Source organism: Lycorma delicatula, chromosome 4 (assembly GCF_047948215.1).
Source record: "Lycorma delicatula isolate Av1 chromosome 4, ASM4794821v1, whole genome shotgun sequence".
Taxonomy (NCBI): domain Eukaryota; kingdom Metazoa; phylum Arthropoda; class Insecta; order Hemiptera; family Fulgoridae; genus Lycorma; species Lycorma delicatula.
The window spans coordinates 74,480,015-74,498,057 of record NC_134458.1 but is presented as its reverse complement, the minus strand read 5'-3'; the positions used below and the strand labels follow the sequence as shown (position 1 = coordinate 74,498,057).

At 32.0% G+C, this 18,043-nt stretch overlaps 1 protein-coding gene across 1 annotated transcript in view; it reads right to left on the bottom strand.

The window, feature by feature from the left end:
- Cadps (calcium-dependent secretion activator 1) overlaps window positions 1–18,043 on the bottom strand; it is a 310,167-nt gene that overhangs the window by 74,937 nt on the left and 217,187 nt on the right. The window contains exons 23-24 of the mRNA XM_075363363.1: window positions 6,988–7,144; window positions 1,684–1,825 (exon numbers count right to left, since the gene is read on the bottom strand). Of these exons, the coding sequence (XP_075219478.1) occupies window positions 1,684–1,825; window positions 6,988–7,144 (299 nt within the window). The remainder of the gene's footprint in view (window positions 1–1,683; window positions 1,826–6,987; window positions 7,145–18,043) is intronic.

The following is an 18,043-nucleotide window of genomic DNA, read 5'->3' as shown; positions in this document are numbered from 1 at the left end:
TTTCCAAAAATCATGTTAAACAACTAATTGGTGACTTCAATGCTCAACTAGGCAGAGAAAGAAGATACCAAGATATCATTGGAAAATGGCCTGCCCAAAAGAGAACAAATGAAAACAAACAGACTCAGTGATCTCTGCAGAAACCACAACCTAATTTCAAAATCCACTTATTTCAAGAGGAAACCTCAAAAACTCAAAACCTGGAAACACCCCGACTACACTAAAGGAGAATGCCAGCCAGATCATCTCTTCATAGATAAATATCACCACAAAGAGATCCACAATTTAAAAGTCCGCTGAGGAGTAGACATAGGCTCAGATTACTACATATTCAAAATTAAAATTAAATTAACTTCTCAAAGGAAGCAACAAAACCAAGTCCCTAAAACTAAAAGAAAAATAGACCCTACCCAACTAATCAAGAATAAAAATAAAACCCCTATATCAAGCATCAATGGTAAAACAGTGAAGAAGAGACGTCAAGCATGACTATTACACCAACCCCAAAGATCAGAAACATCCTCCCAAAATCTAGTAAACAAAGAAAAGAAACCACCTGAACCCTAAGGAAAATAAAAGACAACAATACAAAGACACACTAAAATCAACAGAAGAAGAATTCAACAAAACGCACTTGAGAGACTACCACAAAACCTTCAAAAAACAACTCCAAAAGTATGTACCTCCAACCTACTAATGAACGATGAAAACTATAATCTGACTCATAACAATAAAGACAACATGGAAATCTTAGCTGAATATTTCAACAAACTCCTAAATTTTGAAAAACCAACAGAACTCCTAAACTTTGACACCAGCATCCCAATAACAACACCACCGGAAAACATCAGTCCTCCCACAATAAAAGAATTCTACCAAGAACTGGGTGAAATTCAAAGTGACAGGAGAAGATCAGACCATTGTAGAGATTTAGAAACATGCAGGAAGACCAGAAAAAAGTTCCCTTCATTAACAGCTTGTCAACATCTGGGATTTCTGACATAAAAAGAACTACCAAAACACTGAATGACACCCCTCATCCACCCTCTGCACAAAAAAGCGGACCAAACAGACCTTAACAACTACAGGGGAATGAAAATGATTGCAAACATTTATTTTTACAAGTTTTCAACTTAAAAGAGGCCCCATCACTTAGTTTAGTCTATAAATAATAGTTTATTGGCAAACACTTACATAATAATTTACAGGTCTTGAAAATTATGTCCATTCACTTGTACGCACTTGCCAAACTTTTATATATATATATATATATATAAAAGTCTGGTTTTTTCTCTGAAACCAGTCAATAAAGGATGTCGATAATGACATAAATAGACTAATTTTTTTAAGTCTACTAGTGATGAGGTTGCAGAATGTGAGTTTTTATGCAGACTGGAAATATTCCTAAAAAAAGGTACTATTTTTAATCCAAAAAAATTAGAATTTAGGAAAAATAAATCAGCAGCATATGTAGCAGTTGATTTTATGTCTGCTGTCAGTTCAGTAAACATTCCTGCTAATATCCATGCCTTTTAAAACAGCTGACAATGACAGTGGTAGAAACCAAATGGTCTTGGCTAATAATAACTTACATCAATGCTCATTTTAATTAATTAGTTTTAAAAACAGTCAGCAGCATAGGCTTCATATCTTATAGTAAAAGTCATTAAAACGATTTCTTACCCTTTTATTTCCCATCGTTCTTTTTCAAATCCTTTATGTATTGACTGTGCTATAGAAGATTCCATTAGATCAACATAACGCACAACGAGTGGTGCAAAGGTGTCTCGAAGATGCTGATGAAACCGGCCATTTTTCAAATTGTCTACGGACAAACACAAAAAATTAAAAACATACACTGAATAAATAAAAACACGTAATAAATAATGATCTTCTGATAAGTTTTACATGCACAATGTAAATCACCATTACAATCAATTAAGTTTTTAAGAAATTACATTTTTCTTTGCACTCATCCTTAGCAGACAATGTCATATTCATTCAGATGTGAATGTTGTTTTTAGGCATTACATAAATGAGGAAGTTTTAGCTGTAGTGCAGCATACAACCCTGAGGTATTAAAATACAAACAAGCACGACCAGTTTTCTGTACAGATAGTTTATGGGAATCACAAATATGTTAACTTAAAAGCATGAAAATAGTGCTCAATTTATGTGATTTAAATATTAAAAATTATACAATCTGAATTTTATACACTGTTGTAAGCTGCATAATTGAATAGAAATTCAATTTTTTTTTCAATTAATGATCATCTACTTCCTTACTAAACAATATTATCATTATTTTCTATTTTTGTTTTTTTAGTTATTCTATTCTTTAATTCTCATATTCTAATTAGTGAATTTAAATGTCTTTATTATTAAAAAAATTTTTAATTATTTATTTTATAAAGAAAAAATTATTGGTATCTATCTAATTACTCACCACCACTAATTTCAATTTTGCTTTATTTATTATTTTGAATTATAATTTATTATGAACTAAAATATTTATCTTATTTCAGAACCTATTTTTAGTTCATTTATTCTCTGTATTTAGTGAATCTGTTTTGATAGTTTTCCAACAGGTTCCTCCTTGATTCCTATTAACAATTGTTGTAGCAATTCTTTTTGTTTTCATTTGAGTACCATATCAACCATCCCTCACTAGATCCTAAAATATTTTATATTGATTTTTTTTTTAAATTAAAATATATCACATGTTTTATTTTAACTAAACGTATGCATCTCTAAATTTTAAGACATAGTAGCATAAGTTTTCCTTGATTTTAAATAAACAGAGACCAGCATTTGGTAAAAATTAAGTCTTTTAAGGACAAAAAAAGGCAAGTTTAATGAAAAATTGATTCATTTTAAACAAAATGCAACATTAATCACTTGATTGATTATGAAAAGGAATGGGAGGCCTGACTTTACCCAATAAGCACCTCAGCCTTTTCGTAGATTATTTAAAATCTATTTAGATCTATTTTTTTGCTAATTTTTTTTATATGTTTCCTTAAGAAATCTATATACTTGTGTGTGTGTGTGTGTGTGTGTGTGTGTGTGTGTATATATATATATACCAAGTGTGTAAATAAGAAACTGGAATTTTTGTATAGAAAATACACGTTTATTGTATGAAAGTGATAAAAAGTATTTTATTCAAAATATTGTCCATCGCTAGCTATACATTTTCCCCATCTTTCTGACAATTTATAAATGCCACACCAAAAAAAAGTTTGCTCTTTTGGGGCAAACCAGTCATCGAGCCATTTTTGTACATTTACATAAGAATTGAAGCGCTGCTCAGCAAGTGCGTGTCCCATTAATGCAAATAAATAGTAGTCGGACGGAGCCAAGTCTGTTGAGTAAGCCACATGCAAAAGTATTTCCCAACTGAATGCCTCAATTGTTTCCTTGATAGGTTTTGCTGTGTGTGATGGTGCATTACCATGAAGAAAATTTACTTTGTGTTGCCTTTTTTGATATTCTGGTTGCTTTTCGTGCAATGCTTGATTCAAATCTATCATTTGTTGTCAGTAGCGTTCAGTATTAACATTTTCGTCAGGTTTTAGCAGCTCATAATAGATCCCACCCTTCTGATCCCACCAAACACAGAGCATTGTTTTCTTTCCATAGCAATTTGACCTTGCAATTGATGTCAATGGTTCGCCTGGAGTTACCCATCATCTTTTACGCTTAGGATTCTCAAATATATCCACTTTTCAACACCTGTTACAATTCAATGGAGAAATGACTTTATTTTGTACCTGGCGAGCAGCATTTTTCAAGTGGTTTTTCAGTTTTCTAGCTGCCTTTTAATCAGTTCATGTGGAACCCATTTTTCCCATCTTCTGGATTTTTCCCAAGGCTTTCAAACAAACGGAGACCGCATGTGGCAATTGACTTAATGGGTCCATATCCAGAAACGGAACGAGACAACAGGTTCCTAGTGATGGAGACTGACCTGTTTTACCGCTGGGTAGAAGCTAGGTCCCTTCCTCGAACTAACACGGACACAATTTTCAGCCGTTTGGCCGTCCTGACAAATAACGGTACTGCGCTCACTAGCCGGAAGTAGAAGTTATGCCGCCAACGAAACATTGCACACTGTATACCACCTGCTGTACACTACACCCGTATACCATCCACGAGTGAACCCCATGGAGCATCATAATGAGGAAGTGAAGACACTGAGAATAGCCCTTGAACAGGATGTTCAACATCTAACCTGGGATAAGAATGTGCCACGAGTGTTGTTCGCATTAAGAAATCAGGCTAACACCGCGACCGGCACGCCACCAAGCAAACTGCTCATTGGGAGGCAGATATCCGGGCACTGGCAGCACCCAAAAGCTGAAGAGCCACCTCAACCCACTGAGGAAAGAGGCGAGAAGGCAGCATCACACCAGGTCTACTGTCAAAAGAAATTCGTAGAAAACATAGAAGAGCAACCGACATTTGAGGTAGACGACCACCTCAAGTGTTCGTCACGCAGCACACCAGTCCTGCTCGTCATGGTCGATATGCAGGATTCAAGGCTTCATGGGAAGGCCCGTACATTGTCCTTCAACGAACAGGGCAAGTTTATGACATCCACTGAAAAGGCACCCGGCTGAAGGTACACGTCTTCAGGCTCAAACCTGCAACCCACGCCACAACAATTCAATTTCAGCGTGATCCATCACATCTGGATCCGTATACGCCCGCCTAGACGGGGGAGGGGGAATTGTTACCACATATATGTCTAGCTTAATATAGGCGGACGCAAAACTAGCAGCTCAGATGTCAGCGGAAGTACAGTATACGTTATACGAACGCGCTTGCACAAGCGTCACTCCCACCACGCGGCTGACCGCGCAGATCTCCTACCAAAGCGACGCTGCGGCCGTACCACTGGAAGGCTCCAATAAATGAGCATTCACCAGAGTGAATTTTCAATTCGTCGTCGACCACCGCCTGGAGAAGACCAAGAAGAAGATGGAAGAAGACAGAAGAAGTTCCTAGGTCGGCTCAACGTGGGACCTCCCGGCGGATGCCAACATTCCCGCCAGAGCAGCAGGCCTGGCCGGTCCGCTGAGGGAGCTGCTGGGCACGGACGCTACCTTGCCGCTCCAGCTCGCCAGGCTTCTATCGTCCTGGCTGGAGGACTCAGCAGCAGGAGCCGGCCCAGCATGGGATTGCTCGTGAAGAACCGCCTCGTCCGCGCCAGAGCAGAAGATGACCGATGCTGACCTGACACTGTGGGGCTCTGGAGGCCATCACTGCCACACTGTAGTGGGGACCCAACTGCCGCTGAGGGGAAGCCCGGTCTGATTTCACCGGATGAGCCGCAACTCCCCAACTACAGCTGAGTCGATATCGCCGAGACCAGCTTTCGGACCCAACAGCTCATCTCATAGCTAATGCAAAAACGGCCCTTTTCAGGGCTATCACAAGGTTTTAAATTACAACATGCTGTTGAAGCCATTTGGCGACAACTACAGCCCCTCTCAGGACCATTAAAAGTTTTAAATTGCCACAAGCTGTTGAAGAGCCATTCGGCAACAACACCCCTTTTCTGAGCTACCATAAGGTTTTAAAGTGCCACATGCTGTCAAAGCCATTCCATGACAATTTTAATAAGTTATCATTTTTTTCTCCCTCAAAGCACAGGGACCTTTTCTTGTATATTATACAGTTTCTGACAATGTGTCTTCTCACCAGACACGGTTTTGTTAATTTTTGATTCCTTCTACCCAAATTCTGGTTTGGATGTAGAGTCTAAACCTACTACATGAGTAATGAAGATACAGGAATCTGTAGGGGCAAAGTTTTCTTGATGTTATCTGGTGAGAGGCTTATGGATTATGGTGGGGTTTCTTGTTTCGTATCTAGTGCTACTTAATAAGGCTAATGATTGAATCCTAATTGAGTAATGCCTTATTCCTTAATTCTCTTAAATATACATTACAAAACAAATACATAATAGCTTTCTTTGAAGAATATTACCCATCTGTTGAATTATTGTTACTTCTTCTTTCTTCTGCTTTTCCTGTTGAGAAAATTGTTATTTTTCTCCTAATTGTTTTAAAAGTATCTTTTTTATTTGCAAGTATTCCTCTTTTGTCTCCATTCTTCTGTTTCCCAATAGTTTACATCTGCATTCTTTCACTTTTTAACATTACTGAACCAGACATTTTTGTGTTTTCTTTTCTCCTTGAAGCAAACCTTCACTGCTACGTCATTATCCACAAACAAATACCAACAGTGTGGAATAAAATATTTTTAACTACTCTTAACATGATTTACAAAATCAGTTTATTAATTATGGCTCTGGCATTTCATTTCCAGAACATATTCTCTGAAGTGTTTCAAGTGCTATGGAACAATCAGATTATAAGGGTTGCAGTTTCCATCAGAAAATTCTAACTAGAAAAAAATTCTTGACTACTTTTGAGTTCAGCAGTAAATTTGTATTGGTTAAAAAAGTGTTATGCTAGTAAAGTATTTCAAATTTACTATTTTATGATTCTACCAAGTTCAAAAATTGACAATATTTCTGTTAAAAAGTAATTTATCATTTCATGCTCAGAATAATTGTTTTAACTTTCAGATTATTATTAACATAGGATAGGATATTATGCATGAGTAAATACATTATACAAATATATTTATTATTTTTGGAGATAAAAGGAAAACATCATAAGAGAATTTTAATTTTTTTTCTCTTTGATTGTTACTGCTCGAGTTAAATAATTTTTTATATCTTGTACCACATATTAAATTAGTTCCTTTATTAATATTTTCATAATTAAATAAGAATCACTGCTCTTATGATCTTTCTTTGTTGTAAATAATATATTTTTTTTACATCCTGAATGTATATAGGTTCAAATGAATTAAAGTTGGTAAATTTGACATGCTTTGTTGAATACAAAGCTAAATCATAATTAAATAGTACTATAAAAAAAAAAATAAATAATCAATATTGAATTTACTTACCATCAGTTCTCAAATAGTCATTAAGGATCTGGAACAGAGGGAATGAATCCCATGTGTCTGGAGGCTGATCACCCAGTACCTGATCCATATCGACTGCAAACAGTGACCAGAATATCTCTGCATGTTCTACCAGTAAGTCACTAAACCACGCAAAAGCCTAACATAATTGTGTCAAATAAGCATAAAATTAGACTTGAATTAAATAAAACTCAATATTAAACACGTTTGCTTTGAATACCTGCAATACATATGCACTCACACACAACAAAGAATCCCCACATACCCACACAAAAATCTCATCACTGTATAATTTAAAAATATAAACTAAAATATTTTCTGAAATGTAGTTTTATTTTAACCCTCTTGATAGTTAATTTTTACAAAATAAAATGGTATGCTAGTTTTTTATTCAAAATATCTTACCTTCACAGAAGAGAAATGCTCTGTTGTTTTTTTCAGTTAAGAAACTTTTTTAAAATGAATATTAAAATCATTTATAATCTTTGTCAACTTGTGATTTGTATGTAACTTTACACTGACAAATCATAAAAAAATTATTAAAAGATTTGAAATATGAACTTTGTTATTAAGAACCATAAATTTTCAATTAACTGTATTTAAATGTATTTAAAATAAATAAATAAATAATAATTAAAACATTTTTTAAATCATTAATATAATTAACACAAGTTTACGCCCAATTTTTTATAAACTGAAAGCTGGCATATCAAGTTATAATCAAATGGAATATTAATTAGAGCGGTTTCACAATATGTAGGCCTGTCTAGTAATGATAACATAATTGTAAAGCTTCTACGTACAATGTTCAAATTGTAGCACTTTAGAATATACATCAAATAACATATTATAATATACTAATGCATAATAATAAAGCCCAGTTAATTACGTGTATAATAATACAAATAATGTAAATGATTAATGCAAAAAGCACACGTCATTCATGCTGTATAGTGACCAGCATACACACTCCGGTTAGCAGTAAAGAATCTACATGGTGAAGCTAATACCTAAAAAGTGACAGCTCCTTCACTTTTCATGGTAGATTAACATAGTTCTTAGGCTAGCAGCTTACATTTTTGCTATCAGGAACTTATTTACTAAAGTTATACCACCTAAGTCAGTTCACAAAACTCTGACATATGTTAACAGAAGTAATAAATACAGAACTAAAAAATTTTTTTATAAAACCACTTTGAAGTAAAAAGTTTAGAGTAAACAAAATATTCCTAAAAAATAAATAACAGAAATATTCACATGAAATGTTTGATCACGTAACTATGATGCAATAGCTCGGTTCTGAGTTACTTGAATGATTTTAATTATAATAATAGTATTATAAAATCAAGAAAAATAGTATGAATAACATGTTCCTTTTTTTGTCTAGCAGCGGTGTGTTTGTTGGACAGAACATTTAAATAGAACTGGCTACATATTAGAATTGGAATTAACATTAAAATATAATTCGTTTTAATCCAATGTGAACACCTATGTTACCAGTGTGAATCAATTACTGATTTTTAATTATTTTTGCAACCAATCTGCCTAAACCCATACTCAGACCAATTGACAAGCTTAATTAAGCTACTGCTTTCTCCTTGTAGGATAGTATTCTATAACTGGGGGAATTTTTTTTCTTATCATTCTAATCAAATAATTTGTATCATATATTAATACGCGTGCAAACAAAAATCTAGACAAAAACAGAACTTACACAAAAACATTAAGATAATGTAATTACTTGACATTAATTAATGTGACATTAATGTAACATTAGTTAATGTATAAACATTAAGATAATGTAATTACTTGATATATAAACACTGAACAGTGTGTAGTGTCTTATAATAAATTTAACACACAGCAGTTAATATGTACGTATGTATGCTGTATTTATTATTTCACATACATGGAATGAATAAGAAGATCTGTACTTGATGATGTGACCATGTTCCCAAAATATATCATTAAGACATTATGATTTGTTTTAATTCATTAAAACAAAGTTTTGAATTAAAGTAATGTACTTATTATTTTTTAGCGTACAGACATAACTTTGAGACTATCAAAAATAAATCTTATTTTGATATTTCATTCGTCTATGCTCTTAAATATTTTATCTATAGAATAGCATAAAAGATAAAGTAAAATGCTCACAATACACAAAATGATGTTTAGATAAAACCTTTGTGACATGATAAGGGTGGAGTACCATCATGAATAATTTCTAAACTAAACATAAGAATGAATCAACAAAATTTATTAAAAACATTAAACATAGCACTTGGCATAGTATTTAAACATACAAACTTGTTGGCGAACACTCATCGAGGAATTACATTCATTATCTCGAAAATAATCATAATTCGTAATAATCATTAACTCGATACTAATTCCAATTATGTTATTAAAAGAATGAAATCTGAAGAACTTATTTTCTTAAAATGTAAAACTATTTCTGAAAAAAGTAACTGGTAGTTGTCAAGAGCCTAGCAAACCTAGGTAAATATGGAAATAAATATCTCTTTTTCTGAATGAGTCAAAAATGTACTCATTAGTAAATTCCTGCTTCTAGCCATAAAAAAGGTGTTTAAAAATATTTGGTGATGTCAAAACATCAAAAGTGTCATTATGCTCATTTAGTGAACCTAAAATATAGGTGTGTATTTAAACTCATATGTAGAAATTTTTATTGTAAATAAGTAATTTAGATAAGTCTGTTGTGTGATAAAATGATAAAAACTTCACCGTTCAACTTTTTTTCAGTGTTATAATAGTTGAGGCACATCAGTCATGTGTCAATCCTGAGAAGGTAGTGAAATAGAATCTACATTTGAAACCTTGCAGATTCTCTGATTCTATACTTTATGCAACGAGCAATAACTATTAAGGGGAGATTATTTTTAAGCAGTTTGTCTGCTGTGAATCACTCACGCCTGGACAAAACACAAATGCTCGTTTGTTCCCACCTGAAATGTAATTTTAATATTCATTTTCTTAACTTCAATGTTAATATTATATCTTCTCATTCATTTCCAGGCCCCAACTTACCAAATTATTTTATTACAAAATTATTAGAAATTGGAAGCCCAAAGCTAAAATTACTGTAGTTATAATTAAAGTGCACTGTTGGTGATTAATTATTAAAAGTATCACACTGATGTATATAAGAATGTACTTCAACCTAAATAAACCCTGAAATAAATAAATAATTGTAATTAATATACAGTAGATGAAATGCATTTAATAATTATACATGACAGATTTAAAAGTCTTTTTCCATACTAAGAAAAAATCTTGCTCTAATCAAGGTCAAAGCTTCTGGAAACGATCGATATAAGTTTATGCAAAAAAATCACATCATAGCATGAGGAAGTGTGTGATTTTTAACACTAAATGAAGAAAACTGTGTAACAGACATATTTGTGTGTTCAGAATGACAACAGAATTTCAAATCGTAATAGATCAAACATTCCCCCAAATTTCATTTGAAATTTTTTCATTGATATTTAAATTGGATAAAATAAGTCTAGCTTCTTGTATAAACTTCTTATTAGTGTAACCTCCTATGAAGCTATAACATCTATGATCAGCTATATTTCTGCAAAGCCTAATTCCTTAAAATCTTTGATAAAAGTGAAGAATGATTTTTAATGAAAAGTTTTGAATGCATCAATTGTTTGTGATGTGAATGATCAAAACAGTGGTACTAATCAAGCAGTTTTTTGCACGGGTTAAAAACATATATGTGCAGACAGGCTGTTATTTTATTATAAAGGGATTAGCATAAAAAATGCAAGTTGGAAAAAATTAATATATTATTTAATTGAAACATCAGAAATTAATTTTTAAATTAAAAGGTGAAGTAATTAAAAGTAAAAGAGCTTCACCAGTTCCAATGATAACCTAATGTACAAACAAAACTATTAAATTAATTTGGTGATCAGAGATGATAAAGGCCCTCAAAACGAACTTTTATAGGTCTAGGGACCTATAAATCCTCTTGAAAGCACTGACTGTAGCTAATATAAGAAAGAAAGTAAATTAAGTAAACGGAAACCTCATTAACTAAAAATACACAAATATATAAAAGTTTATTAAATGATTCACTGTAAGTGGTGATGCTAACATGCAGTGTTAATAAAATGATTCCATTCCATTAATCATGGGAACACAGTACAGTGGTTCTGATAATTAAAATCTTTTATTTGTTTAAAACTGAACACAGATGTACTACATACGATTACAAGATAATTATCAAAATGCTACTTCTAATTACTGAAAAGAGTATATCATAAGATTATAAATATGGACTACTCATACAATTGCAAATTAAGAAACAATTGAACTTATATACAGTAAAACCCCTCTAAGGTGACAATACTATTCTATTACACTCCTTCTGAGCATAGTTATATATTTTCTGTCATTTCTTTCTATTTTCTGAACGAAATAACCCTGTTAAATGGCAATCCTGTACCCCAGGAACAACAAACCATAATTCATTATGTAACCCCTCTCTAGCAATATTGAATCAAATTTTCTGATGAAAATGTAAATGAGCATCATTTTTTTATGTAAATTTTATTTTTTATTGATATCTAAGGATGAATCTCCCTCTATGAATCATGAGACCTTGCCGTTGGTGAGGGGGCTTGAGTGCTCAGTGACACAGAATAGCTGGACCGAAGATACAACCATATCCGAGAGGTATCTGTTGAGGGCCAGACTAAGGAATGAACCCTGAAAGAGGGCAACAGCTCTTTCAGTAGTTGTTAAGGGTATAGGTCAGGATGACTTAAACGACCATATCAACATCACTCAGTCCTCTGAGTACTGCGCAGCTGAAAGCAATGGAAAATTACAGCTGCTTTTTTTCCAAGAAAATGTAGCTCTCTACATTTTCATATAGAAATGATGGAGGCGCCATTCTTGGTAAAATATTCCGGAGGTAAACTAGTCCCCCGTTCAGCTCTCCGGGTGGGGACTACTAAGGAAGGGGTTACCAGAAAATTAAAAAATAACATTCTACAAGTCTGAGCATGGAATGTTTGAAGTCTAGAAAAGGTTGGTAGGTTAGAAAATTTAAAGATGTAAATGGATAGGATAAATGTAGATGTAGTAGGAATTAGCAAGAATTAGCAAGCAATTAAACACATAAAAGGAGATGAAAATTTAATAATAGTTGGAGATTGGAATGCAAGCATTGGAAACGGCAAGGAAGGAAATAGTTTAAAAATCATAATAGAAGAATATACACGTCGAAAAAGCCACGTGATACTGCAAGGTATCAGATAGATTATATCATGGTTAAGCAAAGATTTAGAAATCAACTCGTTGACTGCAAAACTTACCCTGGAGCAGACATTGATAGCGACCATAATTTAGTGTTAATGAAATGTAGATTGAGGTTTAAAAACCTGAAGACAAGGTATCAGATGAATCGGTGGAATTTAGAGAAGCTTGAAGAAGAGGAGGTAAGAAGATTTTTGAGGAGGACATCGCAAGAGGTCTGAGTAAAAAAGATAAGGTAGAAAATGTAGAAGAAGAATGGGAGAATGTTGAAAAAGAAATTCTTAGATCAGCAGAAGCAAACTTAGGCAGAACAAAGAGAACTGATAGAAAACCTTGGATTTCAGATGATATATTGCAGCTGATGGATGAATGTAGAAAATATAAGAATGCTAGTGATGAAGAAATTAAAAGGAACTATCGACAATTAAGAAATACTATAAACAGGAAGTGCAAACTAGCGAAAGAAGAGTGAATTAAAGAAAAATGTTCAGAAGTGGAAAGAGAAATGAACATTGGTAAAATAGACGGAGCAAACAGGAAAGTTAAGGAAAATTTTGGGGTACATAAATTAAAATCCAATAATGTGTTAAACAAAGATGGTACAGCGATTTATAATACAAAAGCTAAAGTCGATAGGAGGGTGGAATATATTGAAGAGTTATACGGAGGAAATGAATTAGAAAAATGGTGTTATAGAGGAAGAAGAGGAAGTTGAAGAGGATGAAATGGGAGAAACAATACTGAGATCTGAATTTAAGAGAGCATTAAAAGATCTGAATGGCAGAAAGGATCCTGGAATAGATGGAATACTTGTAGAATTACTGTGCAGTGCAGGTGAGGAAGCGACTGTAGATTATACAAACTGGTGTGTAATATTTATGAAAAAGGGAAAGTTCTGTCAGACTTCAAAAATAGTGTTATAGTCATGATGCCAAAGAAAGCAGAAGCAGATAAATGTGATGAATACAGAACAATTAGCTTAACTAGCCATGCATAAAAAATCTTAACTAGAATTCTGTACTGAAGAATTGAGAGGAGAGTGGAAGAAGTGTTAGGAGAAGACCAATTTGGTTTCAGGAAAAGTATAGGGACAAGGGAAGCAATTTTGGCGCTCAGATTAATAGTAGAAGGAAGATTAAAGAAAAATAAACCAACATACTTGGCATTTATAGACCTGAAAATGCTTTCGATAACGTAGACTGGAATAAAATGTTCAGCATTTTAAAAACATTAGGTTCAAATACAGAGATAGAAGAACGATTGCTAATATTTACCGGAACAAACAGCAACAGTAATAATTGAAGAACATAAGAAAGAGGCTGTAATAAGAAAGGGAGTCTGACAAGGATGTTCCCTATCCCCGTTTCTTTTTAATCTTTACATAAAACTAGCAGATAATGATGTTAAAGAACAATTTAGATCCAGAGTAACAGTATAAGGTGAAAAGATAAAGATGCTATGATTTGCTGATGATATAGTAATTCTAGCTGAGAGTAAAAAGGATTTAGAAGGAACAATGAATGGCATGGATGAAGTCCTACGCAAGAACTACCGCATGAAAATAAACAAGAGCAAAATGAAAGTAATGAAATATAGTAGAAATAACAAAGATGGACCGGAATGTGAAAATAGGAGGAGAAAAGATTATGGAGGTAGAAGAATTTTGTTATTTGGGAAGTAGAATTACTAAAGATGGATGAAGCAGGAGCGATATAAAATGCCGAACAGCACAGGCAAAACGAGCCTTTAGTCAGAAATATAATTTTTTTACATCAAAAATTAATTCAAACGTCAGGAAAAGATTTTTGAAAGTATATATTTGGAGCGTCGCTTTGTATGGAAGTGAAACTTGGATGATTGGAGTACTGAGAAGAAAAGATTAGAAGCTTTTGAAATGTGGTGCTATAGGAGAATGCTAAAAATCAGATGGATGGATAAAGTGACAAATGAAGATGTGTTGCGGCAAATAGATTAAGAAAGAAGCATTTGGAAAAATACAGTAAAAAGAAAAGACAGACTTACAGGCCACATATTAAGGCATCCTGGAATAGTCGCTTTAATACTGGAGGGACAGGTAAAAGGAAAAAATTGTGCAGGCAGGCAATGTTTGGAATACGTAAAACAAATTGTTAGGGATGTAGGATGTGGGGGTATACTGAAATGAAACCACTGGCACTGGATAGGGAATCATGGAGAGCTGCATCAAACCAGTCAAATGACTGAAGACAAAAAAAAGGATGAATTCTCATAAGATTTCAGATTTCAGATTTTCAGTAGATTTCATAAATTACTATAGTACATTAGTGTTTAGAGTTTTAAAAATATTGTTTTTTCATTTATTTATTTTAATTTTTATTATTATATTAATTTTCACTAATTCCTTCTTGTATACTAATTATGAATCTCTAAAGATCAATAATTTTAATTTTTTATTTTTTAGCTTCTAAAAAATCTTAAGATTTTTTTTTAGCTTCTTGAATAAACGTTTTATTACTGTAACATCCTATGAAGCTACAACAATTTTTTGGTAATCTTCTTTTTTGTATATTTCACCTAATTAAATAAAATACATGCAAAATCATGTCCGATACTTTATTTATATTTTAATAAAATATTAAAATATAATTATTATTCTTAAATGTACTCTTTTTTGATAAGGCTTGCAGAATGCAAAATAGCATTGTTGTAATCTAAATTAATAACAAAATATTGCCCAATGAAAGCTGATAATAATAATTCTTCAGTTACCAAGTAAAATAACTCTAAAAATGTTATTTTTAACTATGAAGGTTGTTATTTAATTACAATGGATCATGACAATATTGATCCTGTTCTCATTTCTATTTTATTTAATACTTACTAATTATCGCTTACTAATCTGTAAATCACTGAAATTAGTAAAACAGAAATAATTACTGCAGATAAATAAAAATGATTAAACAAAACAACTCGCTTGCAAAATTCTGTAACTTTTTCCTCTATAGGACCTTTTAGAGCTAATTAGTAGCACCTTCTTCAGTAGAGTTACATTATTTCTAATGGTGCTTGTCTTAAAAAGAATTTAGGAAACACCTCAGTGTATAATTAAATAATACATTTAATCCTTTGTATTTCTTTACTTAATAGGTTATTTTGTTAAATTTGTTATGCATTTGTAAATTTTCTATTGTTCAAGTGTATTGGAATCATGGTTTTAATGTGCGATGTGTAAAATTTGGATGTTGTGATTATCTTTGAATGTCTTGCTTCTATGAGATGATTAGCAAAGTTTGATTCTCTTGTTGGATGAAGTCTCTGTATGCGTCCTTGTACGTGTAGGTGAATATACAGTCAGTCTGTCAAATTGAGTCGCAGAGATTGAGTTTCTTAATACTTATATAATTAATAATTAAGGTGTTTCTAACCTTTTTAAGAAATGCAGCATTAACAACAGCTTTACCAGTAACTCTACTGAAAAAGGTGCTGTTAATAAGCTCTGAAAGGTCCTGCGAAAGAAAATGTTCCAGAAATTTTAGTTGTTGTTTAAAACAACTACTAATGTAGTTATTTTATTAATAATTTTAAGGTATTATTGCTTTTCTTTTTCTTTTATTTTAAAGTATATATTGTTCAATTAAAATGAAAATGCCTGGAAGAAGTAAAATAGCCAGCTTAAAAAATTTTTTTTGTACCACTATCAATTTTTGATAGAACATTACCTAATAGTAATATAGAAAATTGTTTCATGTTTGTCACCTAAACCTAGCCAATGTGACATAGATTTTTCATTAGTTAATAATATTAATGTAATTAATATATTAATACTAATATTAATGTAATGTGCCCAATGTTTATTTTTTAAGAGTATAATTTGTTAATCCAATAATGTAGGATGTATTTTTATAATTTTTTTGTTATTACTACTGTCATTATTTTGGTATTACTAAGTAATTTAATGTATTTTACCCATATCATTCAGTTAGTGATTGGACTGCATTTTGAATTTGTTTCCACATAATGAAATAAAGAACACATCTTACTAATATTTATTTATGAATAAATTAAAATTAAAACAGTTTTTAAATTCAATACAACTTTCATTTAAGGAAAAAATAATAAACTTTATGCTGAGTCTAAGCAAAATTTTGTCAAAAATCAGCTGCTTTACAGAGTTATTTAAAATAAACAAAACAGTTTTTATATCAATTTAATACTTCTTAATTTATGGTGAAAGCTATAAACAACTTAAACTGAGTTTGAGCTAGCTGTCACTCTAAACTGACTTCAGGTCAGATTCAGGTAACTTTCATTTTAAATTAAAGTGTACTGCGGTTAATTTAAAAACAGTTTTATACTATTAAATATGGTATATCATGGATACCAAAATTCAAAAGTAATTTTACTCACATGCAATAATTTAGTTAAATAATTTTATTTATTTATTCATTTTTTTCTTTACATTTATACTAGATACTATAAATTAAACCATGACGACTGTTATGGCAGATAATTTATGTTAAATACAGACATAATGTAAGAAAATTGTACGCAGCATTGTTTCACTTCAGTAATTGACAACAGTCAGTTTATTAAACATGGTTCAACCATTAATATTTCACTTCATACCATTCAGTTTTGGAGTGTAATTCCCACTACAAGAAATCCAATGTGAAATAAAATCAAGTTATAAGGAGATACAGTTTACCATCTTACCCAAGACCTACACTAATTCTGTGTTCAGTTTGAGTATTTTTAAAATGTTTGTTCACTGATAAACCCTTTTCAGAGTAGTTTTTTTAATGTATGAAGCTAAAAACTAAAAGGGGTTTTACTGTATTTATATATTTTATTTTATAAGGTGAAAAATCTCTGCATTATAATCACCTGCTAAAAGAGATGTTGATTTAAAATTGTGCAACAAACTAGTAAAAGTGCAAACAGTGTCTACTGTTAGAAAAAATATATATAAGAATAATCATGAAAAAAATTTGGTAATCCTATTAGAAAAAAATTAAATTGGGGCAAAATTATATATGTACCATATGAGATTAACATCATACAGCATGAAAAAAAGAGGTGACTGGTTTGTAAAATAGTCTTAACTGAATAAAAACATATGGTAATCTAAATATGAAAAAATGAAGGTAACTAATAATCAACATCTTGCAGTTAAAAATACATACTACTAGAAAATAAATTTAAATTAGTGTATACGATTCTCATCACTGTAAAGTGAATTACATTTCTTAATCACTGGACAAAGGCTAACTCAACATAACAAATATACATTATAGATGCTTCATTCTAAATAAGGTTCCCACTGGAGGAAGTTGCTGAGGCAGCTATCCAAAAGAAAAGTACAGAATTTGGTACTATTACCACATAAATTTTCTACAATTAATTTCCCAACTACATAATTTGCCGTATAGGTGTCATACAACTATAGATAAAGTGGTATTTTACTTAATATGATTTCTTAGGCAGATTCAATACTGTTGTTTCTTTTAACTGTATACCTATGTACTTAAATAATAACCAGTGTATGGCAGATATTCAGTCTTATAAGGAAATTGTTCAGCTTATTCCTCATATTTTTTTCAAATAAGTTTTAAGGTTAAGTTTTATTAACTAACATCAGTGTCGTGGTAGGACAACCGGGCAACGGATGTCAATTAAGCACACTAAAGAGTGGCTGCCTATCAGTCATGGTGACTGATGAAATATCTTCCAGTCACAGTGAATGAACTGGAATCTTCCAGTCACA